Genomic DNA, 27264 nt, shown 5'->3' on the forward strand with positions numbered 1-27264 from the left:
CGTGGCCGAGGCAGATATGGTTCCCGGACCTTCTGGATTTGTCAGCGTCCCTGCCAATCAAGCTGCCGGTGGACGCGGATCTGCTCTCCAGGGAAGGAGGCGCCATCCTCCACCAGGACCCGAAATCGCTGAACTTGCAGGCCTGGCTCTTGCAGCGCTAGAGTTTGGAGGATACGACATACCGGCCGACTGCAGAGAGGTTCTTGCAAAGGCCAGGGCGTCCTCGACTCTTAAATGCTACGGACACAAATGGAAGAGGTTCTCTGTCTGGTGCCACGCACAGAAGATTAACCCTCTACGGATTACGGCTCCCCAAGTTCTGCCGTACCTGCTGACGCTGGCCAAAGCTGGACTGGCACACGCGTCCATCAAGATTCATCTGGCTGCGATCTCCCGATACACCAGGACCACGGGACGGACGTCCTTGTGGTCTCATCGTCTGGTGAAAGAGTTCATGAAGGGACTGTTCAGATCGTTCCCGCCGGTGAAGGCTCCGGCCCCGGCGTGGGAGCTCAACGTGGTGCTGACCAAGCTCATGGGACCTCCGTTCGAGCCTCTGCACTCAGCCCCGTTGAAGTTTCTGTCGTGGAAGACAGCGTTTCTTGTGGCCATCACCTCCGCACGACGGGTGGGAGAGATCCAGGCCCTTTCCTGCAAGGCCCCGTACTTGACTTTTCACGACACGAGGGTGGTGCTCAGGACGCACCCCTCCTTCATGCCCAAGGTACTGTCGGACTTCCATCTCAACGAACCCTTGGTGTTGCCTGTATTCTTCCCGTCGCCTTCGTCGCCGGCTGAGAGGACTTTGCACTCGCTGGATGTGGCTAGAGCGCTGAAGTTCTACGTGGACCGCACGAAGTGTTTTCGGAAGACGTCACAACTCTTTGTGAACTTTGGACCTGTCAATCAGGGGAAGGCTCTCTCGAAGGCTTCCATTTCCAGATGGCTCTCCGGCTGTATCATGTACTGTCATCGGTTGGCAAACCGACCGCTGCCCGGCCGTCCGAGAGCCCATTCCACCAGAGCGATCGCAGCTACCACGGCGTTCCTTTCTGGTGTGCCCCTGCTGGACATATGCAGGGCTGCTACGTGGAGGTCGACGCACACCTTCACGAAGTTCTACTGCGTCGATCGGGATTCCAGGGAGGAGTCTAGGGTCGGCCAAGCAGTGCTGCGCAACCTGTTCGCCTGAGGTGAGCCTGGTGAGGAGGTAAGATGCTTAATGTTGAGTTTGATGCAATGCTTAATGTTGAGCCTTTGCCACCTCCCGTGGTTGTGCATGTGTGTACTGCTATGTATTCTTTATTCATGAGCATGTGAATCCATGCCAGACCCCATGCTGGAGAAGGAACAAGTTACTTACCTGTAACTGTTGTTCTCCAGCATGGGTCTGGCATGGATTCACATGCGAACCCTCCCGCCTACCCCTCTGCGGCTCTTCACTTGGTCATACTGCCACTTCACGTGCTTCCAAATCTGAAGATGGCTGCCAGAGGCGGTGCTTAGGTAGAGGGCAGTCATTGGCTGTGGTCAGTATGACGCAGAGACCAGTGATTGGTTATTGCTACGAAAGACAGATCAGAAACGAAACTGATACTGGTTTTTTCTTTACCGAGGATTCCCAGCCTGACGACGGGGAATATTCATGAGCATGTGAATCCATGCCAGACCCATGCTGGAGAACAACAGTTACAGGTAAGTAACTTGTTCCTTATTTCCTATTGTGAAAGTTATTGTACTTTTATTTTACATGCTTTATGGACAATGGTCCGAAATAAAACATGTATTGAAGAGACCTATCGTTTTCGTTATCGAGCTATGAGGTTGCAAGCGAGTGAGATCTCACCACAACTCTGCTATCGTGTACAATATATGCCTGCTAAGTTTTAGTTGCACTATCCAAAGGCCACTGTGGAATACACAGTGGGAAGGTCATCCTAGAGCAATTCCTAGCAGGCCTTCATATGAAAAAATGTGGGTTAAGCAACACCAGTCGACAGTGGAAGAAGTCATTAACATTGTTTCTGCTTTCCAGTGGCCTATGAACGAGAGAAATCATCAAGGTAGAATATTCTAGATTGAATTTCCTCCAAGGAACACACAGGTCAGTCTCGCCTCCGAAATAATGTGCTAAAACATTAGACAGATCATTTGGTGCTGGTCAGCAATCACCAAGATCTGGGAATCAGGAAGATTAAGAATCCACCCCTTTCCTCTCTTCACTACTATATTATAGTTGTGGTGAGTGGGATAATTAGACCAGAATTGCACACAAAAGCAAAGAGCAGAACCAATGGAATTTGAGACAATGAGAATATTGCAGCAAGATCCAGAGCCACCTTTTAATGAGGTATGCACAGAATATCCTAGTCAGGTCTGTGGGAAGTCACCCCAGCCTTTCGATGGAACACCAGGAGTAAAAGGTGACCAGGAAAGTTTCTGGTCTATAAGATTCCCATAACAATCAGGCAACATGAACCATGGCATTGTTGGTCTGGCATTAAACAGACCATAGCGATTCCTCTCCTGGTATAATCTTACAAATGGGTAAATGGGTCACCAGTTGGCCAAGCGTTTGTACACAACAACAGATATGTTAGATGTCATTGCTGAAGTCTGCCACAAGTCCATTCTCTGGATGGTTGCGGTAATCCTTAGGTTCTGTGAACCTGTTATAGTTGGGACTGAGCTCCCCACATTTGAACAACCAGTACAAACCTTTGCAAAAACATTCCAAACCCACGGGAAAAACACTGGGAAACAGAACAAGTCAGCAGACCCAAGAGATTTAGAACAACCACCCTCAGACAGGGGAGATAACAATGACAGACAAGAACTACAGAATATCAAACTATATGCAATAGACTTGAAAACTCCGACAAATGGGGAAAACACTGATCAGACCACCCAACAAATATTGGTAATATTCAGTAATGCTACAGAAATATCCAGCCACGACATCTTTTCCACCAGATTTGGCTGAGGTCTTCATCAGCTGACACCTCGAATCTGAAAAACAGCATGTGTGTGTTGTGACACACCAGTATGCAGTAGAAATTGTCTTTAATCCTTCTTCGATTTCTCATTACAAAGTTGGGCTTTGGTAAAGAAGAAGTAACATATCAGTTTTAGATGTACTTGTCAGAGATTGAAAGGGTTAAGACCTAAGTCTAGAGCACCATTTCTAAAGTTACATTTTTGGAACCTCCCATTGTAATGTATTATACAATATTGTACAGATGTGATGTCATTGCTGTAGTGTATCACAGAACAAATCTGTAGTTAACTGACTTCCACAATCAGATAAATGCCAATAGAATCATTGTGATAACACATCCTTTGACCATAATACACTCAGCTCAAAGTATTTTAGGAATTATTTACATTATCTTCTTCCTGGTGACATTGTTTTATGCATTATGGACATTAAATGCTTCATTTGAGCGCTAAACATCTTTCCAATGAAGGCATGTTTTAGATGCTGAAGAAGAGTTGAAGTCATACGTACAGGAATGCCAGATTTTCCAGTAATTCCTGGAACACCTTGTTCTCCTTGAAATCCCATTGGACCTGGGCGACCTGGAACTCCAGGGACACCTGATGTGCCATTAGGACCTGGAATACCTTTAGGGCCCGACTCTCCTCTGTTTCCTGGCTGAAGAATCAGAAAAAGAACAATATGGCACAAAGCATTAGAGCTTATTCTCTTTTGATAACTACCTAAAGAGAAATAAAAAACAAAATCACAGAATAATTTCAACATTTTGTTACGAAAAAGAGCTTTGGCTCACAGCTGCATGATTGAGTCACATTACTTGTTAAATACCAGATTATCAATTGAACATATATCTTCCAAACTGCATTTAAGCTTTGAACATTATCTGAATCAAATGCATTCTCATCTGTTGTTTTAATTATATTATACATTCTGACTACAAATCCTCCTAGTTTTACCCCAAGTGAGCAAATTGAAGCGAGTGAGGGACTAGAAACTACTCGCAGGCTCACTTCTTACATTCTTTTTGCTTTAATTGTACTCGGAAGGTAAAAGAAAAACATAGTTCTTACATATATATTTGTATATTTGCTTCTGAGTACAACTAAATCAGAGAAAACAAGGAAGTGAGTATGTCACTATTTCTAGATGGAGGCGGTGGTTGTCACTCTTTTGTGGGGAATATGCTTCTAGTAATTATATAATTATTCTCTTACAGGAATGAAAGAAAAATCATCCTGAACACTTAAATGTAAGTACTGACTTTGACATATTGCTTCTTAAAAATAGTGCAACTTCATTCTCTTTTAAAACTTTTGAAATAATGTTTGTCTAAACAGGCATGAAATATTCACCCTAATGAAGACGTGGCCTTAATTAAACTATCACGTCGAAACACGATAGTGGTAATTTTGAAAGAAGCTGGTTCAACAAAAAAAAGACTCTTTATTGATAAGAGAGACATTAATAAGGGCTCGCCTTATATAAAATAAGCATGTGCATTTTCAGTCCATGAGATCCATAATTAAATATCGGATAGGCAAATTGCAATTGATTAAATGAATTTGTATTTGGTATATGTATTTATTCTATTGTGCCTTTTAATATTTGTGTTTGTATGTGAAATTAACGTGCCTCTATTGGTTTATGAATTCAGTAAAATGTGCAATTGTATTTTGTAAAAATAGGTTTGGTATTGTCATTTTTTGTATGTGGTAGGGTATTGCTGCATTTTGATAGCGGTGTATGAAATATTCATGATTAAAATTCCATTATTGAAATAGCCTTGACTCATCCCATGTAAACAATTTACATTATGATTGATCCCTGTTTTTCATGGGTTATGAGACGTCTGCTCCGATTTGGCATTTAAAGTAATATCTCCATATTTGAAATCATCATGCCTTTAAATGATATTGATGTCCTGTTAAGCAAGTTCTGGGTATTAAACTTACATAAATAGCTATCATATGTTGAGAGAAAAATACTCTTACATATGTTTTAATATGCATTTTTCATTACAAAAATACATAACTGAAGAACACCTTCCACCGATAAGCACACAAACGGGGTTGGCCTTCCTCTCTTGCTCTTTATATACTGTCTCTACTGAGTCACTCAAGGAAGACACAAAATATTTATATTGAAGGATGCACTTGAGCTTCTAAGCTAACATTCCAGGATTGCCTGAAAATCTCTCTTTACTTTCTTGGCCTAATTGACACAATGTAGTCAGGCACATATACCACAGTTTTTCTCACGCTACTCACACGCTCATAACAAATAGCTTGCATAACTTTGGCCAGCTCCTCCCCACAACAAAGGTCTTCAATGGGCAGGTTTCTTTCCTGGAAAGTGATTGAGCACAGCCCAAAAACTTAGTAGGTCCCAGAAAAAGTATTTCTTCTGTCCTCATGATACTCTTAGTTTGATCAGCTGGCCCTGCTCTGATCCTTCTGGATGAAATACCTATTTTTATTTACTCTTGCCTTTTCTTCATAGTCCCTGAGGCCAGCTCTGGGAAATATGTATTCTCTAATTCTCACATTCTGTACTTTGGTTTTCTTCAGCCCCTGCTAGAAACCTCTATCTTCTTTGTCCGCAACTCTGAATATTAGGGTCAGACCTCCTTCCTTTTTCTGTTTCACGCCTCCTTTCTGTGTTTTTTTTTTTTTACTATCTGAGCCCAGGCAGCCCTAAGCCGCACAGAGCAGTTTTCGAACTATGTAAGATTCTAGCTCATTTGTAATATTGAACAGAGAGTTGGATAAATTGATCAGTGTTGCGCTCGCCACCATGTGCAAAGTAGCAGAACTAAAGATTAATATATTACCAGATCTCCTATTCCTCTTTCAACCCCAGCCAGTTATGGTCATACAGCACATGATATTTCGGCTGTAAAAGCTTACACAACTCGTTATAGGCATAGTGGACTCTGGATAGGACTGGAGTGGGGATACCCCTAGAAGTGTTTTACGTGGTTACATAGGTATAATTCTACATACTCATGCCTCATAGCAAAGGAAAATCTGAATTTATGGGATTACGTTTCTCTAAAGAGAGATCCGTCTACATTAAACTGTCCTCTAACTCGTGTTCATGGTGACACCGGGTTCAGTTCAGCTTTCTCTGATCGATGCCCTGATTCATGGAATTATTTGCGTTTGAAGCCGGGATTTGCGTGCCATTCTGCGCGCATATACCAGTTTGACGAATGGGGATTTGCGGGCAGAACAGCACGCAAATCCCTGTTTTACACGCAAATATTTTCATGAATCATGGCGCTAGTATTCCATAGTTGGTGTAAGAATGGATATGAAGACAACTAATAAGAAAGAGGATATGAGACGTACAAAAGTTTGAATACTTCATCAGGGCATTGCCAGACAACCATGTATTCAGTTTAAAATGTATGAAATGTATGCAAGTTCCTAAATAGCCCAGGTGATCACTTACCCTGACATTGACAACTCATGATTATGAGTGGCTTTGTGCATTGTTAATCATCCTCTCCAACTATCTTTAATGTCTTCTGTTGACTTTTCTGGGTCTGTCCTCAAGTGATTAAAATCCTATCTGTCGGACCACTCTTATTCTGTCTCTTGGTCCAAAAACTTCCGCCCGGTGCTCTAATTCACGTGGTTCGCTATTGTTCTCGCTGTATGCTATTCGCTCTATCTGAACTCATCCCTTCCTATAATTCATTGCGTCGTTTCTACGTGGATGACACACAAATATTCTCATGTTCATCCTTCTATGATTCTCTTCACTGTACTGTTTCTTACTGTCTCTCTGCCATCTAATCTTGGATAGCCTTCCACTTTCTTCTTCACACTGCTAAAACCGAGCTACTCTTTTTTCCTGCAAATTCGCGACCTCCCACCTTTTCCACACCTATCTCTACCCTTCTCATCCTCTGGGCATTATCTTTGAGTCCTCTCTATCCTTCACTCACATACGTAACATTGCTTGCATCTGTCGCATTAATCTCTACAATATTCAGCATGCTCAAACCTTTTTATCTTTCTGTGCCACTAAACTCCTCACTACATCTCTCTCCCTTTCCCATCTTTTCTCTGCTGCTTGGTCTTCCTATCTCCTACCTCACTCCTCTATGTGCGGTCTATACTTCTGCTATTTGCTGCCTCTTTTCTCTTTTTCCAAGCACTTCATTTCCTCCCTCACTTCTTTCTATTTCTCTCCTTCATTTGGACTCTTGTCTTCTTTCCCATGTACTCACTGTTGTCTACAAATGTATCCAAGGTCTTGCTCCTTTTTATCTCCTGCCTCATTTATCTATTCATTCCTTCTCGCTCACTGCATTCACAATCCCAATTCGTGCTCACTACTCCTAACTCTCCTTGTGCTCGCTCTCGCTTCCCTTCTTTCTCCCTTCTAGCTCCTAAATACTGGAACTCTCTCCCACTCCTTGTCCGCTAGGCTCCCTCGCTCCATCTTTTCCTCACTGGTCTTAAATCTCACGTTCTCTCTACTCTTTTGAACTGATTCTGGTTATTGTTGGACTGATTTATTAGCACCCATTACTTGATTTTGTACCGTCTTCTCTTTTATGTATAGCACTTTGACGAAAGCTCTGTATGAATTCAAATAGATAGAAATATATACAAATGCCTAAATTATGCATTTGCAAATGCTCACTTTCACTCAACTCTGCTTCTGGTATGCAGTTAGTGGATGAGAGAGCTTTCCATCAGAGGTGGGGATGCGTGTGGTTAAACATTAATGAGTAATAATATGTAGAACCTTCGCGGTGTGCACCCGTGTTAACACATGCAACATCCCTTCTTGTCCTATTGAGGGATTATCCTATATAAATATTGTTAGGCACGGTTTGTAGTTCTGTATAAAATGCTTTTTAGTTTCTTGTTAAACTTGGCTGCTACAACCGACATGTGTTTCGACCTGAAAAGTTATTTTTCATGGGTTTCTTGGAACTGTACATTCATACTGTTTGTTTGATTCTAGTATTTGAAAACTTTATACATTTCTTGTCTGACGCTGTTTTGCACCTATGAGGTAGCATATAAATTGTGCAGTTAATTGCATTAGTTGCTGAGGTTTCTCTTATTTCTGCATTGACTCGTTAGTCATTCACGTTCGTTCGTTCGTTCGTTCGTTCGTTCGTTCGTTCGTTCGTTCGTTCGTTCGTTCGTTCGTTCTTTCGTTCTTTCGTTTGTTCGGTCTGTTTGTATGTTAAGGATGGCGTGTTCGGCACTGACGTGTCTGTGTTTTTAATTTATTATGGCCTGGCCATATGGAGAATATTCTTAAAGATGGTAAGTAAGGGGAAAGCTGGAGATCACATAGGATTGGGCGCCAGGAGCAGGTATGACTAACTGGTTTTTATCTGCCCACGCTCTCTTTCAATAAATACTCAATGCTGAGAGGCACAGTCGGATGTTTACATTTTCAAATTGCACCAGTACACTCCATGCTTACCTCTCCTTTTTGTCCTACGGGCCCGCTGAGACCCTGAAAGAGATGAGAAAAATACAGAATTAATTAATCCTTTTAGAAATCGCCACACACTTTAAGCCAAGAAGTGATGGTTAATCTGCGCTAGTTCTAATGACGAATCATCCAGTATTATCTCCTCAGGGATGTTATAATAAATAGCATTTTATGTAGCACAAAAATGATCGAGCTTTTAGTGACACTTGCTCGGGTAAACCCAGAATTAGACAGCCCTGGAACATCACAAGGCTAATAATATGCCACTCTTCATGAGGCACGGCACACTAGTGATCAATGAACTCTCACACATACACATTAGAACTTTGAGAGCTGGACTCTGTAGTCTTAACATCCATCCCCAATATAGCCACTTATATATAGTGTGCCCAGGGTGAATGTATTGTCCCGCACTACCAGGCAGAGTTTCAGTTCTTAGAGTTACAATTATTTGAATCATATGTTTTTGTGTAGAAGCTCTGCAAGGAAGTCGTGAAGGGATTCACACCTAATGATCACATCCCAGCTCCTGAAAGGAATGCATAATGCAAGAGGGTGCATTTTCATTGCAAGCTTTCTTTTGGAACGAGAGGTCACAACACGAGCCTGGAGCGGGGACCCTAATGACATCCGAAAATAACAGAACATTTTCCTTTGCGAAAAGCACCTGAAGGCTTGTGAAATGTATAACAGTGCTTCTTGGGCTTCACTATTGTTCTGGGATATTCGCTTTTGTTGACAACATTAAGGTAAACCTTTTTCAATTGCTAGCATTACATGTTCTTGTTGTAGGTCATCTGGTATCAGCAGTATGGGTATGGACATTGGGGACATGTTCCAAGGGCCCAATTCTTTGACCCCGGGAGTCATGCTGCTAAATTCAACATGCTCAAATTGGAAACGGAAATGTTCCTAGCCAATCTATGATTCATAGTCTGCCATCCATCAACAATTACTTTTGTGGACACGCTGACATTTGCTTGATTCGTGAGAATCAGCTCTGCGTGGGTGCAATAGCACTGTATACCATCAGTGAACCTAGTGGTATTGGTGGAAAGGCATATTCAAATCTCTTGTATCAGAAGAGCAAAGTCTTATTGTCCACAGAACTTTCTGTTGTTCCCTCGATTCGAGGTAAGAAGCATCTGCGATTCTCTTCTATCGTGAGCAGATCGACTTGTGTAACTCCCTAGGGAGTCCTATGGGAATCCAGAAAGAGGAAAAACTAAAGGGTCCGCGTGACTCTGAATCGTGTGTACCCTCCAAGTTACTGCATTTAGTAACGGCACCAAAAAAGTTATAATGACCCCCGTGGTATCTCAGGCACATAGATTCAGTTCCTATTCGGAGATGCCCCTAATGTTTTGACTTAATTTGGATGGCATGAAGTCCTTTCGATCTTCTGTAAGGCCTGGTCACTTATGGTTTGTGCCCCAACAGACTTCTAATTGCCACAAAAAAGGTTCAGACTTCTAAGCCACTGCTGCATGTTTGTTGCCTCCGATATTCTGAAGTTGTACATGGTCAAGCGGGTGTCTCCTAAAATGGCCTACATGTGCAGCAAAAACGGGTTTATTCCACTGATTGGCATTCCAGGGACACAACACATGTGCTACTGATGCACTCTGTATGGTATCCAAGTGTGTGGTTCTGCAAGCTTTCTGCAATGCCTGTGCAGTGGATGTCATTTCGAGATGAAATGCTCAGTTTGCTGAGATCGTACTCAAGAACATTTCTGGTGTTTGGGCTTAGCACTCTTTCTATGTTGCTGTTAGTGTGTGCTTTGCAATACTCTCATGATTACGAATTGAAGGGCCTGGGATGTAAGTACATGTTACCCACTAAAGTTAATATCGACGCCTAGTGCTAAAGGCCCCTTTTCTTTAGATGACTAACCCACCAGCTCCACCTTTTGTCTTAATATCGAGAATTAATTGCATATGGAGAGGAAAGTAACTTTGCTAGCAAGGGGCAGGGAACTGGGGTGCAGGAGTGACACCCTGTTCTCCTTGGGCTTCCACATTGTATATTTTATGCTACACAAAAGCACTCCAGTCTCCTGTCCCGGTATTGATATCCCGGAAGTCTGATACAAGGGGTGTTTGTAGGTACAGGGTACAAGGGTTGCAATAGTGATTACTTGTAATGTTTTCTTGGAGTGAGGATGTGGGGAGGGACTTGGCAGGCAGCTATACTGTGTTATCACTCTTCTCTCTATAGTAATCCATTTCAAGGCCCATTACTCTGAAAATGTAAAGATGGGCAAAGTGTCCCGCTAAGGCCTACTGGCAGATGTTGGTATCAAGGTGATACCGACAGGCAGTATACCATAAAGCAAAAAACCTCAGAATTCTGTGCTGCCCTCTGTTAATGTAGAACGTTTTTATTTGTCTAAGGCAAAGAGGTTAACATCTTTAGCGTTCTGTTGACAAGAGTTTATTTTGGCATCTATACAGGGCAAACTCACTGGGTTTTGCCTGGTTCAGCTGTCGGCTGTTCTTTCTCAGTCTACGTGCACCATCAAACAGCCCAGTATCACAAGCGGTCTGTGCCATAACTGCTGAACCCATATGCATGCATTAGTATTGGCCAAACCCCAAACCCTCTCCCATAATGATAGGCTCACAACTTGCGTCAAGTGTTGGCAATAAAAGGCAGTAGGATTTTATTGTACAGATATGAGTTATGGCAAATACACAATATCACATATCATGATGGTATCATACTTTTGGGCACCGGGTCCTGAGGTTACCCCCTCTGACCCGTGCCGCCACACACGGGCAGGTTGTGCGGCTGACCGTGTTCCCCCAAGAGTATGCCCTAGAGACAGCCCCTGTGAGCCCCTGTGAGCAAGTGTTGCATTGATTTCCCGAAAGAAATGCTCCATGCCCTGGTTAGACAAATGGGTGCCGTCGTGGAGAAAGAGGTCTGGGTTGCCTAGTGGAATGGCTGAGTGTTTTATGAAACCCAGTCCTCTTGTCATACAGAATCTCTCTATCCCCCTGTTCAATTTTCTTCTGGATATGTCTACAGATTTGTAGCAGTTGGCCCCTAGCATTTAAGATGGCTGAGAAGTATATTTCAGTACCCCTCCAGTTGTGCGAAAAGCCTGCTAGGGAGGAGCAGATTTCTTCGCATAGGATGCGTCTAGCCGTGTTGACTAGGTCGTTGCCCCCTAGATGAATGATCAAGAATTCTGGGGGGGGTCCCTGTATGCCACCAATTCTGCTAGTGTTTCGTGGACGTCGGCCCACCGTAGGCCTCTGTATCCCCACCATGAAGTAATGGTGTTTCTGAAAGGTGGCCCTTCTTTAGTCTCTTCTGCCCATCTGCCTGTCCTGAAAACGAATGAGTGGCCAACTATCCATGCTGATCGGAGTGTGGTCCTCGATTCGCCTGTTGTTTCTGTGGTGGTGGGAGGGAGGGAAAAGAAAAGAAAATTTGAGGGAGGATGGCTATATCAGTTGTGGTCTGATATATCTTTTATAACAGTCTGACTTCCATCCCCCTATGTTTTTTTTTGTTGCAGTGTTAGGCCTCCCTGACATGCTGCAGTGGCGGCACCTATCCTGAAGGAATGGGTGCCGAACTGTTTGGGATCCCACCCTGCTTTGCTGATTGCTTTTATCAGCACTCCTTTGAATTGGTAGCGGCTTAGAGCCGATGCATCCTTGTGGATTAAAACCCCCCCCCCACTTTGGGTCGTTGTGCGTAATAGAGGTTGGTGATGCAAACCGGACAGTTTGTTGCTTCATCAATGCAACAAATGTTGATGGTTCTTTTTGCACCCGTTTTCGACTGTTGCATTTCTATGTTAACACTCTGTTTTAAAAAACATTATCTCGTATGGGTGCCAACATGTGGCTTCCATATGGCTTGCTATCTGCACCCGTTTGCTGAAATCAAGGGGTCGGCGGGTGTCCACTTGGGCACCCTCTATTCTGCCCCATCCCTTCATTACATAAGAGATGAGGGCGTTCTGGGTGGGGTCTGAATCGCCCCGTATTTTTGTAAAATATGAAATTGCCACCAGGTGTCTTTTAGCCCAATCCCTTTTGAAACCTTGTTCCCGAGCCCATTTTAAAAATACTTCTATATCTTTAATCGTTATTAATTCTACGTGGTTTACACTTGTGGCCTTAAATACTGTTTGCAAACACTTACTGTACTGTGTTGCAGTAGTGCTTGCCACTGCCCTCTCTGCCATCTCTGTTAGGAAGCCTGTGAGGTTGTTGGCACCCGTTGGTGATGTGCCTGATTCTTGTTGGGCATCCCGGCCTGGGCTCTCTGGCGCTGGCGTTGATGCCAATGTGTTGTTGACACCCGTTTTAGAGGTGCCTGTTTTGTATTGGTCATCTCGACCTGCACTCTCTGGTGCTGGCGTTGATGCCAATGTGTTGTTGGCACCCGTTTTAGAGGTGCCTGGTTTTCGTTGGGCATCTCGGCCTGTGCTCTCTGGCGCTGGCGTTGATGCCGTTATTCTTGTCTTCCCATTATTGCCCAGCATTCTGCTGGTATTGGCGTCATCTGTTCTTGGGCGTGCGGCGCTAGCTCTCGGAATCTTGTCCACTGGAAGCAAGATAAGGCATCAGCAATGTTATTATCTGCCCCTGAAATGTGCTTCGCTTTGACTACAACGTTTTCTTGTAGTGTGACTGTTGTAATGGCTCGTAATACTTTCAGTACTAAAGGGCATTTCGTAGACCTTCTGTTTATGGAGCCCACTACAGCCATGTTATTGCACCAGATCAAAAGTTCCGCATTCGCCAGTCACCTGCCCCAGATGTGTAATGTTAGCCAGATGGGAAATATTTCTAGTAGGGTGATGTTTTTTGTCCACCATGCTGCTTGCCATGAATTGGGCCAGTGTCCTGCCACCCATTCGGAGTCTAGTATGGTTCCAAACCCCTTGCTCCCGGCTGCGTCGGTGTATAGGACCCTGTTTGATCAGGTATTTAAAGGCGTTCCCCAAAGTAAAGACCCGTTGAAATCTTGGAGGAATTTTCCCCATGTTTCCAGGTCTTGTTTCACCTCTCTGCCTAGCCGGATATGCAAGTGTGGTTTGGTGAGTGATTTGATTTTGAACTCTAGGCTTCTGGAAAATATCCTCCCTTGAGGTATTATTCTGGATGCGAAATAGAGGCTGCCTGCTAAGGATTGTATTTCCTTTACTGTCCCCTTTTCTTTCGTTATCAGGTTTTGTATTTTAACAGGAGTTCTACTATTTTTATTTTGGGGATTCTGCAGAGCCCCTTTGCTGTGTCTATTTCGATGCCCAGGAAAATTATGTTTGTGTCTGGTTTGGTGGTGTTTTCCTTCGCTAGGGGAATTCCCCAATGTGCGGCCATGTGCTCAAGTTTTGCTAAAGCCCTGCCGCATTCCCCGGAGTTTGGTGGCCTCTTGACCATGAAATCGTCTAGGTAATGCACTATTTTTGTCCCTGGTCTCTGCTTTAGGAAAACCCATTGGAAAAAGGAACTGAATTGCTCAAATAGTGCACAGGATACTGCGCACCCCGTGGGGAGGCATCTATCTACATAGAGTTTGTTGTTAAAAGTGAAACCTAGCCACTGCTGTGAATCTGGGTGGACTGGCAAAAGTCTGAAAGCAGATTCGATGTCCAGTTTGGCCATTAAGGCGTTTCTGCCGCACTCTTGTATGAGCCTTACCGCCTCTTGTAAATGTGTGTAAGATACGGCGGATTCTGTGTGTGGGATGCTGTCCTTTAAAGACTGGCCTTTGGGGTAGGAGAGATGATGGATTAGCCTCATTTTCCCGGGTTCTTTTTTGGGGACCAGGCCTAGTGGATATATTAAATAGTTCTTTAAAGGCATGCCTTCCCAGGGACCTGCTATCCTACCTAGTTGCAGTTCTTTCTTGATTTTGGTTTCTATCTGGGGGTTATCCCTGGCTGACTTCAGGTTCATCGGGATGGTGTGTGACCCAGAGCCCTTAAATGGGATGGAAAAACCTTTGGTGAAACCCTGCCATAGTATCCTGCTGGTTTCCTTGTCTGGGTAGTTGTTTAGGGCGTCCCTAAAAGTTGCCCAGGTTGATGGGTGTTCATCCTGGTTCTAAAATTGGGGTATCATTCTTTCTTGGCTGGTAGTCTGGTGCAGTTGCTTGCTGCATGGTCGCCGTTGCAGTTTGTGCAGGCGTGTTTGTACCAGCATTCTTTGCCCCGTGTACACTGGTTTTTCCCAAAATTTCTGCACGGGATGTTGAATTTGGCAGCCTGCTGTTTGTTCTGTCTGTGGGCATTATTTTTAGCCGCCCAAGGCTGGTTCTTACGAAAGGGCTGCTCCCCTTTTTTGTGTTTATCATTGTCATTGGATTTGTTTACTTGCAAATTTTTGCTATTTTTGGAAGGAGAATGAATGGCATCTTCTTCCTGGGGAGGTTCGGCGTTAAGGGTGTATAAATCGTTCTGGACTTCATCCCACTCAATGGCCGGCCTTTCTGACATGCTCCTCCTAAATCTGATGTCATGTGCTAGCCATGTCTTCCCCCTCTGGGTTACTTTTACTTCCCTTATTTTATCAACGTATGCCCAGATCTTCCTACCGTCCATGTGGAATTTTTCTTCATAAATTGTTGCTAAAATGGCAAGGGCTTGTAACCAGTTGTGCCAATTTTGTTCGACCTGGGCGTTTCTGGCAATAGCTTTTTCTTCTATCTTTTTGGGTTCTCTGAAAGCGTCTTTCCCTTTGCGTTGGGCTTCTATTAAGGAAAAGATTTCTATACATTCCTTGACCCATATGGCTTCTTTGATTGTGATATCAATGTTCCATGCCAGGCATGTTTTGTATCTATTTAATATCTCTGTTTGGAAAGATTTCATTTTTTAGTCTAACTGTGCATTACAGATTGTTACAATGTCAGTTGTATTGCCGCCGGGTGTCCCTGTCACGCCCGTGTTGTCTGCGCTGGGGATTGCCCATGCTTTTAGAGCACCTGCTGAGTCTGTTGATGGAGTTGTGGAGACTGTTGTATTTAGAGCTGTGGGTGCTACTGGCAACTGCTGTACTTATTGTGGCGGGATTGCTGTAGGTAGTGTTACGGGTGGGTTGACAACCGTTATTGTAGGTTCTACTGCGATGGTAGGGTTTGAGGCCCCAGGTTCCCTTGTGGGCGGTGTCTGTTTCCCCCTTACTTCTACCATTAGCTGCTGTAATTCCGCTACATTCTCGCATAGTTTTGACAAATTTTTGTTACCTTTTTTGGCGCCTTCAGATACTTTTCTCCTTTTTGATGGTGCAGAACCCTCATCTTGGCTGGGTGGGCTGGTAATTCCTTCCCTAGGTAGGCCGTACATGTTTTCTCTAACCCATGCCCATCCGTAGTGCTCTGCCGCTTCAATGGCTGCTAAAAATTGTGGTGATTTGGGCTTTTGCACCGGTGTTGCGGGTGCCCGTGCTTTCCGTTTGGGCCCCATGGTCTTTTATGCCTGTAAATTGTTGAATCGGACGCCGTCCGCGCTGGGCTGCTCGGGTGCCTCTCTCTCCTTCGTTTGCACCGGCTTAGGATGATTCTGCAGCACACGTCTTTGTTTGTTTTGTTTTGGACACGCTCGCCACTCGCTTTTCCTTTATGCCGAGATGTTGAAATTGACGCCGTCCGCGCTGGCTGTTCGGTTGCCTCTTCTTCCTTCGTTAAGGCTGCAGATGCAATTGCTTTGAACAGTACAATGTTCAGGAAGGAAAAAAGACGCTGCGATGTACAGCGAACTTCAAGATTTGCTAAAGAAGCAAGAAGATTTGGAAGACAATGAGTAAACAGTGAACCTCCTGTTTACTTGGGTCCCCGTTCAGGGTCCACAAACAGATTGTGTTTACTCTGAGCATGCTGCTCATATTTATAGGACCCAGGGAGGCCCTGGGTCTTTGTTGTGTATGTGCTGGGGCTGCTGTTGTTGCAACCCCCAGCCGGATAGCCGACTGTCGGTTGTTTTCCTTATGGTGCTTAGCACCTTGGTGTTTGGAGGAAGGGTGAGATGACTGTTCGCACCTTACCCTTCCGTGGCTTTGTGCTGCCGAGACTGCGTGTCTCCATAGCTGGGGGGAGGAGAGGAGCAGGCACAGAGGAGGTTGGGGCTGCCCCTCTCCCAGCTGCCGATGGTAACAGCAGTTACCCTGCCTCGCTTGTGGGATGCCCATGCAGCATTGCCCATAACGTGTGCCTTCCAGGTCAACACCGGCATTACGGGGGGAGCTGGGACAAATGCTGAAAACAGCGCACTTTCGGCACAACCCACTACAAGAAGCACAGAGGCTCATAGATGACCATACAGGTTGCAATCCACCCAATTGCACTCTGTGGATCATTGTCTTTTCCAAAACCAATATCTAAAGCATTCCTTCTATAGTCAAGAAATGAAGTTGGTCTGACTGACTTATCTGGTGCCTGCCCGTTATAAATGTGCCCTGCACACTCATTATTCTGCTGTTAATTACTCTTCTATGATTTGGTGTCTGCATTAATACCACCCCTAGCCCCAAAATGATAGTGTGCCACAGCATACAAAGGTGTCTCAAAGGGATCGCTCAAACAGAAGAAAACAGATCATAATGCGACGACGGAACTTGTGGGTTATGTATATGTTTCCTCAGATATGGTTTGTTTGAAGTGGGATCATTGACATAGAGCTGAAATATGGCCGGTAATCGTCATTTAAAGGCTGCCACTCTAAAGGGGAAAGCCCACCTCCCAACTTTGCCTTAAAATGCCAACACCCCATCAATATAGGAACATATTGGTCGTATCCTCCTAGCGTATTAACTGCAGGTTCCTTGGGGGCGAGGAATCACTTTGGTGTCTCACCCCTATGCTTTCACATACATGTAAGGTTTAGTAGTGGTGGAAAGATATACCATTGGATATTGGGGTCCTCATTGCCAGCAACTTTTCTTTTCCCGTTACCAGATTTTAAAGCCAGGTGATAAAGGCCATTTCTTAACCCGTTTTGTATCCATAGCGCATAGCACATGATAGGACTGCATACTCACTGATAGCATTTCTGAAAGTACCAAGCACCAAAGCACAATTCAGAACTATACGCATTGGCTGTTCTGCAAGTTCAACTTTATATACTGCATATTTTCACGTGGTTTCTCTATAGATTAACACTTACCAGCTCCCCCTTTTCTCCCGGTAGTCCGTCTGCACCCGCCATGCCCTTAAAAATGAAAAGAAAATAGAATGAACAAGTAGTGGCTGCTTTCGTTTTCCTTGCAGCAGGCTACTCAGGCGTTGGGCCTACTTGCATCCCTCAGCGCTGTCCTCCAACCCCCATGGCCTCCTTGTTGCCCTTCTGGTCAGTTTTCAGACATTTTCTGACCATGACAACTTCTTTTTCCACAGTGGATGGTGGGGCTACAGCCCGTCACGACCACTAGAGAAATTACCCCAACCCACGATGACCCTGCATGGACTGGACACTGAGTCCGTGATTGTTTCTTTCACCCCCGATTGTGGATGCTTTTGCAGGGGGTCGCCCCGATATTGATGCATCGCTACCCAAACACTGAACGTGCATGCCCTCAAGGACAGACATATATATATATGGGGGTCAAGCTGACAAGGGACAGATCACAAAGCAAGCCCCTGGGGGTCAGACTTGAAAGGAATGGACTATGTTCCAGGCATAGAGGTGCAAGACTAACACGGGAAAGAGCATGCTACAAGGCAACGGATGTCAGATACACATGCTACAAAGCAATGGCAGCCAGACCAACATGGGAAAGGACATACTAAAAGCACACCGTTGTCAGCAAAACAAGAGAAATAACAGTACAAGCCACAGAAAACCTGTTGGTGTGAAGCATATGGGCACATTACACAGAGATGTTTGTCCAACATGGCACAGAACATGCCGCAGCCAAGCGGTGTCAGACAAACATGGCGCTCTAGATAAGTATGCGACTGAAAATACCACAAGCCTTCCAGCGCCACGGTTACATGGGCAGAACATAGATGTTGACAGATAAGTAGAACATGCTACGTGCCTACGGGTGACGGACACACATGGGCAGCACATGCCTGTGTGTTTCAGACAGACCTGAAACAGAACATGCAGGACACGGGCATTGATATCTCTGTCCTATTTCATAGAGGGTCGGCCACTCAGCTTGTGTACTGGAGCGAGCCCTTTTAAAATGCGGTAGCCCCTGTTTTGAATCCATAAGCGGGTGCATTTTGCTGGATTTACACAGGACGCACAAGTACACCTTTGTGCTGGCGTGTTCCTGGGTCATTTTGGAGGCCTGCACTGGGCCCACCCTGTATGCCTTTTGTGCAGGGCGAACCTTTCAACTCTCAGTGCTGTATGTCCCTTAAGCCATGTTCACCGCGACTCACTTCACCAAGTCTCTGCTGAAATGTCCCCTCGTTAACCCAACAGGGCGAGTCCACCTCAGCGTAGAAGGCCCACGATAGGGGTTTAGTAGGAAAGTTAAAACCAGCACTTGCCTATGAATACAAAATGACTGTTTCAAGAAGAATCAAATTGTTTCTTACCTGACCTCCTTTGGGACCCGAAACACCGACGGGACCCTGGAAGATGTGGAGAGAGCGGGAAAAGGGAGAGAGAAACGGAACAATCAGCCAAGTGTTTGCGATCACAGCACGAACGGACCTGACAGAGTCAAGTTTCCCAAGCACAAAGCTTGGGAGTGGCAACTCAGCCAGGACTAACACTCGCCTTCATTCCCTTAAGGGCGACCAGTCATGCTGGCAGGCAAATCTTATAACTATTTCACCCAGCGCCTTGAAGGCTCCAGTCTAGCACTCCCTCCATGGGCAAACATTAAAGCATACTTTTTCACTATAACAGTAGCTTTCCTACATGTTGGTTAGGCAGGAGCTGACATACTCCTACTAGCACTCAATGCACAGAATATCTATCAAACTACAAACTAATCTTTAACTCATACTACAGCACATATTCACAAGAATTGAGCTATAGCCAGGGGTGGACTGGCCTATAGGGAACTCTGGAGGTTAACCGGTAGGCCTCTGCATCCTGGGCCTCTTTCGTGTGGTAACCTTTTTTATTTCCACATTTTCACACAGGAAAAGGGTTAGTCTTGATGAAAATGTGTCATTTGGGGCCACTTTGAAAATGATTCCTTTTAGTTCTTAGTCCACCCCTGACTACTGCAGTAAAATACATACACACATATCATATACGATATATTTATTTATGTTTTAAATGTATATATTTGCATTGTTAGCACCTGTGCCATAAGAGAAGATACCCAGATATACCATATATTGCAGTAAATATCAATCATCATTTGAAACGACTTCGGGTCAGATTCATTTTTGGGTGGGCATGGTCAATTCTGCTATATTCGCAAAGTACTGCAAGATGTACCAACCGCCCTATTCTGGTTTGGGTGATTTACCACCATCGATATTCCAGAAATACCACCTCAGCAGTGCAGACAGGTAGACATGCACGGACGTAGTGGGACTTTACCGCCGGCGGCCTGTGTAAAAAAGTCTGTGTAAATCGAAATGTGGCCCTTACTCTGAATAGGGATGCATTCAGGGCCCAACAGGCCCTTTCAATGACACTGGACAGCTTCCGGAATATAAATCAGGCCGAGTATTGACGTGAGGTTGCTGTAGTTGTGAGCCTGGTGGGGCTTTTCCCAATACAGTAGAGTTACTGAACGGGGCCCCTCATATTTTCTTAATATGACTCTGGGGTCAGTAAACGGGCTGTATGAAAAGGCGCTTGTTTCTTCGCAGGATGGGCCTTGGGTTTGATGTATATTTCTCAGATCCGCTATTCCGGGGCCTGGGCCCCTCCTGGGGCTCGCAGACATTTGCAGTAACCTGACCCAGCTGCTCTGACATAGAAGAAGCTTTGTAAGGGTCTCCGCTGCTGTTTACATAGCATTTATGTGTCCAAAATAGGCCCTGAACAAGGAGCCTTTTTATGTATCGACAGTAGATGTAGACAGACTGTGCGCAGCGAGGTCTGCTTTGAGATGTGTGCAGGAGAGGAGAGCGGAAATGCACAGCCAGGAGAGAGGTGTAGGTGGGAAATGAGGCAACAGCGAAGTGCTCGTGTAAGAAGGACGAGTGAATAAGCACTGTGAAGAGACTGAACAATAAGGGGCTGGGGATAGCTGAGGTGGGGTCGAGCATTCTGACTCAGGTACGATTGACAGTAAATAATGATTTACACTGTAGAGTAAAGGGATGGGCGAGAATGGGGACTGAGTCGCACGTGAGCAAAGACGGAGGTACACCGAGGGATGGGCGGGAATGAAGAGTAACTCGCGAGTGAGTAAAGGTGCGGGCACACTGAGGGATGGGCGAGAATGGCGACTGAGTCGCAAGCAAGTAAAGACGGAGGTACACTGACTGATGTGCGAGAATGAGGACCAGGCTGCGAGTGAGTAAAGCCGGAGGTACACTCAGGGATGGGCGAGAATGTGGACCGAGTCGCGAGTGAGTAAAGACGCAGGTAGACTAAGGGATGGGCGAGAATATGGACAGAGTCGCAAGTGAGTAAAGACGGAGGTACACTGAGGGATGGGGCGAGAATGAGGATTAGGTTGCGAGTGAGTAAAGATGGAGGTTGAGTGAACCAGGTAAGCCAGCCTGAAGTGTGACTGTATAACTTTGTCAACATGTGAACAACCTGTTAAGGCAAGTGGATGCCTACGGGCTTTGGTGCGGTACAAGCACAATAACAACACAATCTACTTGAATTGGAGAGTGGGTGAAGATGGGTGTTTACCAAAGAGGATACTGAAGTGTGAGTGAGAGAGATTCAGAACTGGGGAAGGTAATCCTGTTGGTACGAATTAGTAAAGATTGAGTTATGAATGATTGAAAAGTGAGGTATGAAAGAGTGATGATTGAGGTATTTATGACTGAAGACAAGCCGTGAAGATAAAATGAGTGATGGGACAGGAACGCATTAGTGAAGAATGAGTGAAGCCTTAGGTATGGCTGTATGAATAATGATTGATGGTTAATGTACACGTTGACGAACGATTGGCCAAAGTTGACCGGGAAGATAGCTCAGCGGCAATGCTTTTGTTTTGTAAGCGAAACAACGCAGAGCAGTACAGGTTCGAATCCCGGTCCTGCGATTAGACACTGGTCTTGGTATTGAGGGCGGTATAAAAGATTAATAATTTAATTGAAATTTTAATAAAGGAAGAGTCTTGTATGAATAAGTGGAGATTGAAGTGCAAATGCGGTATGATTAAGATATTTTTTACTGAATATTTAGGTTCATATAATGGAAGATTGGCGAATAAAAGCTGAGGTATCAATGAATGAACCGGAGGTAATATTACTTATGATTTTAGGTATAGATAAGTGAGTTTTGAGGTATGAATGAACACGCATATAAATATGGGTGATGATCGAGGTACAAATGGCTGAAGATTGAGGTGCAAATCATTAATGATTAAGGTCTGAATGAGTGAAGATTGAACAACAAATGAGTAAAGATGAATGACGATACTTCATTTGAACGCTAATGATTTAACGCTTTAATAAAAGATGTTATTGTTAGGACTGATTTTCTGTACTCTGGCCTGGTGGACAGATGTATAGAAGGCCAACCTTTATTGTGACAGAGACAACTCTGGGAGCTTAAGCCAAACCATTTCAAAGTAGCAAGCAGTGGTGGCTGGTCCACAGGGGGCCACCCACCATTCCCCACCATGTCCATGAGTAACAACTTGTCACTCATGATGGCTGCACTGAATGTGCAGTGGGGAGCGCTCTAACGAGCCATCCCCACTGGACAAACTAATATAGTGTAAGCATGGCTCTAAAGGATGCATGGGGGGGTTAAGAAAGAAACGCCCACAAGGCATACTTTGCTCTTGACCCTTCCCCCTGTCCCTCATACAGGCAAGGGTGGGATCACAATTTGCAGACCCCACCCCAGTCTGTACAAGATATAGGATAGGGGGCAGGGGGTTGAGGTTGAGGGTGGGGCTAGGTCTCTGTCCCAGGCTGAGGCTTGGACTGGGACATGGTCCCTCCCTCCCTCAGTTCTCCTGAGTGGGTGAGGAGCCTGCTGGAACCCCACACATACGGCGGGGCCTAGGAGAGAAAATAAAACACAGCCACGTGCCTCCAGGGTGCACTGGTGGCCCGGCAGGAGATGGGAGTAGTCTGCAGTATCAGCAATGCATTTCTAAATAAGCCTGATAAACGTACGGGTTAATTAAGAAACGCACTGCCGAATCAGCAGTACTTTTGTTAATCAGCCTGCACTGCAGAATCGGCAATAATTCAGCTGCCTTTCTTACTTAGTCCACCTTCATTTACGATTCGGCAATCGCTTTTTTGTTAATCAGCCTGAGTAACTCAGGTTAATTAAGAACGCCATTGCAGAATCAGCAGTGTATTTGCCTGCCAGTGACTGTGTGAACTCGTGTTGTACAGGGCAGGCCCAGGGTAAAATGAGGGATTTGTGTGCTTTCAAGCACAAGTAAGTCCCTCGTTTCAGTTTCACCCTGCCCATAGTACTGCACTGTCTGCCGCACCAGTGGAGTCACCACGTTTCTTTTACATTTTTGTGTATATATATATATATATATATATACATATATACCGCAAATATTAATTTCTTCTTGGAGAAAGGAATATTTCCAATATGTACAACAATTTAAAAGCAACCAACGTGAAACTGCAATGCTTTCCGAAAATCTTTGGGAAAGCACTGCAGTTTCACTGTCAGCAGAGCTAGCTGCTGTGGATGTGTCTGCTTTGTGTTGGGGACCCTTTTCAATGAAAAGGGCAAAGGTCCCCCTAACAGCCAAGACACATCTACAAGTTTCAGGAGTGCGCCTTCGAAATTTCGGGGGGGAGGGACTAACCCTACAAATGTTAGGGGGGGCGCTAACTTCTGAGACTGGGGGAGGGGCAAACTTACTTGTTTGGGGTCATCTAACTTCTTTACACATTCTAATCATGCAACTGTGCTGGTGTAGCTTCAATGTTACACGCAGTTAACTCTCCTTAATTTCTGAAGGGTAAATAGGACTGATCAATAGTGAAACTGTACTCTCATGGGTATCAGGTAATATTATCCCCATAAATAATGTTGCCATACATATAGTCGCCGGGAAACGGCATAGGCGCCATTATTTATGGGGATAATTTATGGGGTAAATGGGAGCAGGGTTTCAGGGGTGTCCCCCACTCCCTTAAAAATAATATGGGGGTTGCAAGGGTGTCCTCCGCAAGTTCCATGGGGTAATATTGCCGCAAATAAATGGCACCATTCTTGTATGGCGACATTTTTGCAGGGATATTATTACATGGAACCCTCTCATGTGTGGGATTACCTCCCAGTGAATGATCTTGTGCTCTAAGACATGGGACTTCCTCCAATAAATGACACTGTATGAGGTGTGAGACTTAAATGCTCCAAGGAGTAATATTCACACTCAATGAGTCTCACACTGACTGAGTGAGCTTGTGCTCCCATGTCTGGCATGTTCAACAAATAAGTGAAAATTGTGATGGAAAATGCACCATTTCCACTTATTTAAAAAACAAAGAAATATCGGGGGGAGAAGCATCCCAAACCTGCCTTAATGGAGTCGGGCTTGCTCACTACACACTTGCACTTAATTAAAAAAATGTTAGGCACCACCACTTTCAAAGTTCACCAGCCGCCACTGGTAGCAGGGCGAGTGGTCTAGGCTAAGCCTCAAGAGGTGGTGATCGTGAACGGGGTCCACAATGAGCACACACACAGTGAAATAGTCAAGGAACATACCTAGACAAACAGGTGTAAAAATACTTCTGTACTTATGGCCAAATAACAGTGAAAATTACTACTAACAGGTAATATTATCACTCAATGCTAAAAATTAGATTCATATATACAATTATGGGAGTAAGGCAAAATACATATCAAACCCCTGAAAAGGAAGGTACAGATTAGTATTAGCACTACTAGTCCACATAGATTAAATCCTAACTCCAGAAGTCGAGCCCTAAAATGTATGGGGCATTGTCCCCAAAAGTTCAGCAAAGTTCCATACAGTTTTGAGAAGCTGGAAAAAATAAAGGTAGAGTCTCTGGGGTCCAGTGAACAGTTCCAAGTGCCAGGGGACGAGTTAAACTAGCTAACAAACGTGTTCCCAACTTTTGGAGTGCTTGTGTGAACAAGCAATGGCAAAGCCAAAGTAACCTAAACATTTCTAAAAGTTACCAAACTTTTAAAAGGGAGCAAAGGGGTTCAGGTAAATATTGCTACAACTCACCCCATGTACTCCGATTCTTCACAGAAGCAGGTCCAAGGTCGCTTTTCCTACCGTCCACCTCAGCCCTTGATTCCCAGGGTTTGCAGGTTCGAGCAGCTCTCAGTCGGTGTCTAATGCTGGTGTAAGGTCTCCCAGTTGAAGAATGCAGCAGAACTCGATACAGGGCCCCTCTTAGGACAGGAATGGACTTGGGTAAGCAGTTTCAGACGATGGCCACCAATGCATGGCGACGCAAAGGGATTTACTTGTCGCAGTCAGACTTTCCCTCCTATCTTGCGTCCCCTTGATGCTAGGACCACAACAATTCGCAGAGGTAAGTCTTGTTGCACAAGTTGAAGATCCCCCATGTTCCAGGCTTCAACTCAGAACAGCAACATCTGCAGCAGGGTACCCCAAGCCCGGAGCTGGTCAGCCACAGGCAGTCCTGGGGCACCTACGAAGGTTCTTCTTCGTAGGACTCCGAGCTGACATCGAGAATGGATGTTCCCTCCACACCAGGTGTCACAGCTCCTTTGCAGGGCTGCTGGAGATTTTCCACAGGACAGTGCTCTACCAGGGCAGCAGCAGAAGTTGGTCACCACGCCTTCTTCCGACGGGTCCACAGTCTCCTCGCAAGTCTTGTAGCTGGACAGTTGTCTTGGCCCCTTCAGTTTCTTCAAGGATCTCTTTAGAAAGATCTTATACTAAAAGCCAGGTAAGAGCGGCAGCTCCCACTAGCCAATGCAAGATGTGCCCCGTACACACACCAGCAGTGGTCCAATCAGGACCACTGGTGGCAAAACTCATGCATACCACTCAGACTCACTGGCACCAGTTTGCGGATTGGGACCAAGCAGTCCCAGCCCACTTCCTGGCAGCAAACACACCATAGCCCTCCAGTAGCCAGTCAAAAGCCTCTGCTTTCCCAAGCACTGGAGGTCAATATAAGGATTTTCATGACCTCACAGGCCAGGAAGAAGGGTTAAAGATAAGATGGCCAAAGGACAAGCGAAAAACCTTGTGGCATGGCCATGTTTGACCACTAGCCACCGTTTGTAGCCAAACGCAGTAAGGCTAAAACGAAATGCACCAATAAATGGTAAAAGGTCACTGCTGCCACCAGCTTGTCAATTTAGCACACCTAGAGTAACCAAACATCCTCTGGGTGCTAGTCTAGGGCAAAGCAAAAAGTGTACCCCATTGTACTGCATTGTAAGCTGCATTTGTACAATGATAAAAACTACCACCAGTGGTAAAAAGTTACTAAAAGAAGTAACAAAGTAACTAGACTAACAGAAACAATGTTTCCCAGTACTGACCGCCTGAACGACATGTCAGTTTCCCCATAACAGATTATCAAAAGCCAATGTAGGGAAGCTTAAGGCTTCACTGCACTGTAAAAAGAACAGGTAATATACAAAATAAAAGCAAAACGTTTGGGGGTCCGTAGAAATGGAAGGAAAGGTGCAGTAAAGAGGAATGTTTCCCAACAGTTATCTTACCAAACTCAATCGAACTCATTTCATGGACTTGGGAAAGCTGTCAGTGGGTGTGTAGCCTGTGATCTTCAGGTTACACACAGATTTCTTTAGTGAATGTATTAGCCCGCTGAGGTATGAGGTCCACATTATTGCAGATTCTGGTACCAATCGGTGAAAATTAAAGCAAAAATTACTGAGGAATGAAGTATGTGTGACAGAAGACAGAGGTACAAAAGAGTGAGGCTTGAGGTGCAAATTACTCCATATTGAGGTGTGAATGACTGTAGATTCAGACGTGGATAAGTACGTTTAAGGCAGAAATGACTGGTGATTGTGGTATTAATGGTTGAAGATTGAGGTCTGAATCGGAAGATTCGAGGTAAACATGACTGGAGATTTAGGCACGAATCACAGATGATTTAGGTGTGGATAGTGATGGTAAATACACAGTTGGGTGAAGCTGGAGCGCCAAAAATGGAAGAATTGCGGTACAAATGAGAGAACATTGAGGTACAAATGAGTGAAGATTCAGGTACACCATTTTTTTAAGGGGTTCTTATATTGTGCTTCATGCTGGAGTACAGCATTTAAGCATGGGACAGGGTTTCAAACCTGTGCTGCTTGTCATTGTCTTGCTTCCAAGACAAGCACGTTACATTTGCACTAAGGGAAGGGCGCTCAGTCAATCAAGTGGCTGAAAATGCGGGCAAGAACACACAGTGTACTGCCCGTATTTTCCAGCCATCCGAGGCCTTTCCCCGAGTGGCGTTATCTTGATTGTAAGGAGGCAACAGAGAGCCCCTCCCTGTGGGCTCTCTCGACCCACTCTCCCTCGACCCCTCCAAGACATCCCACACCCTTCTCCCACCCATCTCCCTTTCTTCCCCACGTACCTGCTGGATCAGAGCTTTGTGCTCTGGTCCCAGAGCTCCCTCCTGTCCTGGGCACCCACCATGGAAATGGAAAAGGGACTTTTGTTTTCCCCATCAGAGATTGGGCTCGTGCAATACGCCCGGTTTTCCTATGACTACCCACCAAAAAAATATTCACTCCCTGGACAGAGCGCAGGGTGTAAATA

At 45.0% G+C, this 27264-nt stretch overlaps 1 protein-coding gene across 1 annotated transcript in view; it reads right to left on the minus strand.

Annotated features, from left to right (window-relative positions):
- COL9A3 (collagen type IX alpha 3 chain) overlaps positions 1-27264 on the minus strand; it is a 322714-nt gene that overhangs the window by 143736 nt on the left and 151714 nt on the right. Inside the window, exons 25-28 of the mRNA XM_069650770.1 lie at positions 18983-19018; positions 17598-17642; positions 8456-8488; positions 3509-3655 (exon numbers count right to left, since the gene is read on the minus strand). Of these exons, the coding sequence (XP_069506871.1) occupies positions 3509-3655; positions 8456-8488; positions 17598-17642; positions 18983-19018 (261 nt within the window). The remainder of the gene's footprint in view (positions 1-3508; positions 3656-8455; positions 8489-17597; positions 17643-18982; positions 19019-27264) is intronic.

Source organism: Ambystoma mexicanum, chromosome 3p (genome assembly GCF_040938575.1).
Source record: "Ambystoma mexicanum isolate Mex_15411 chromosome 3p, UKY_AmexF1_1, whole genome shotgun sequence".
Taxonomy (NCBI): Eukaryota; Metazoa; Chordata; class Amphibia; order Caudata; family Ambystomatidae; genus Ambystoma; species Ambystoma mexicanum.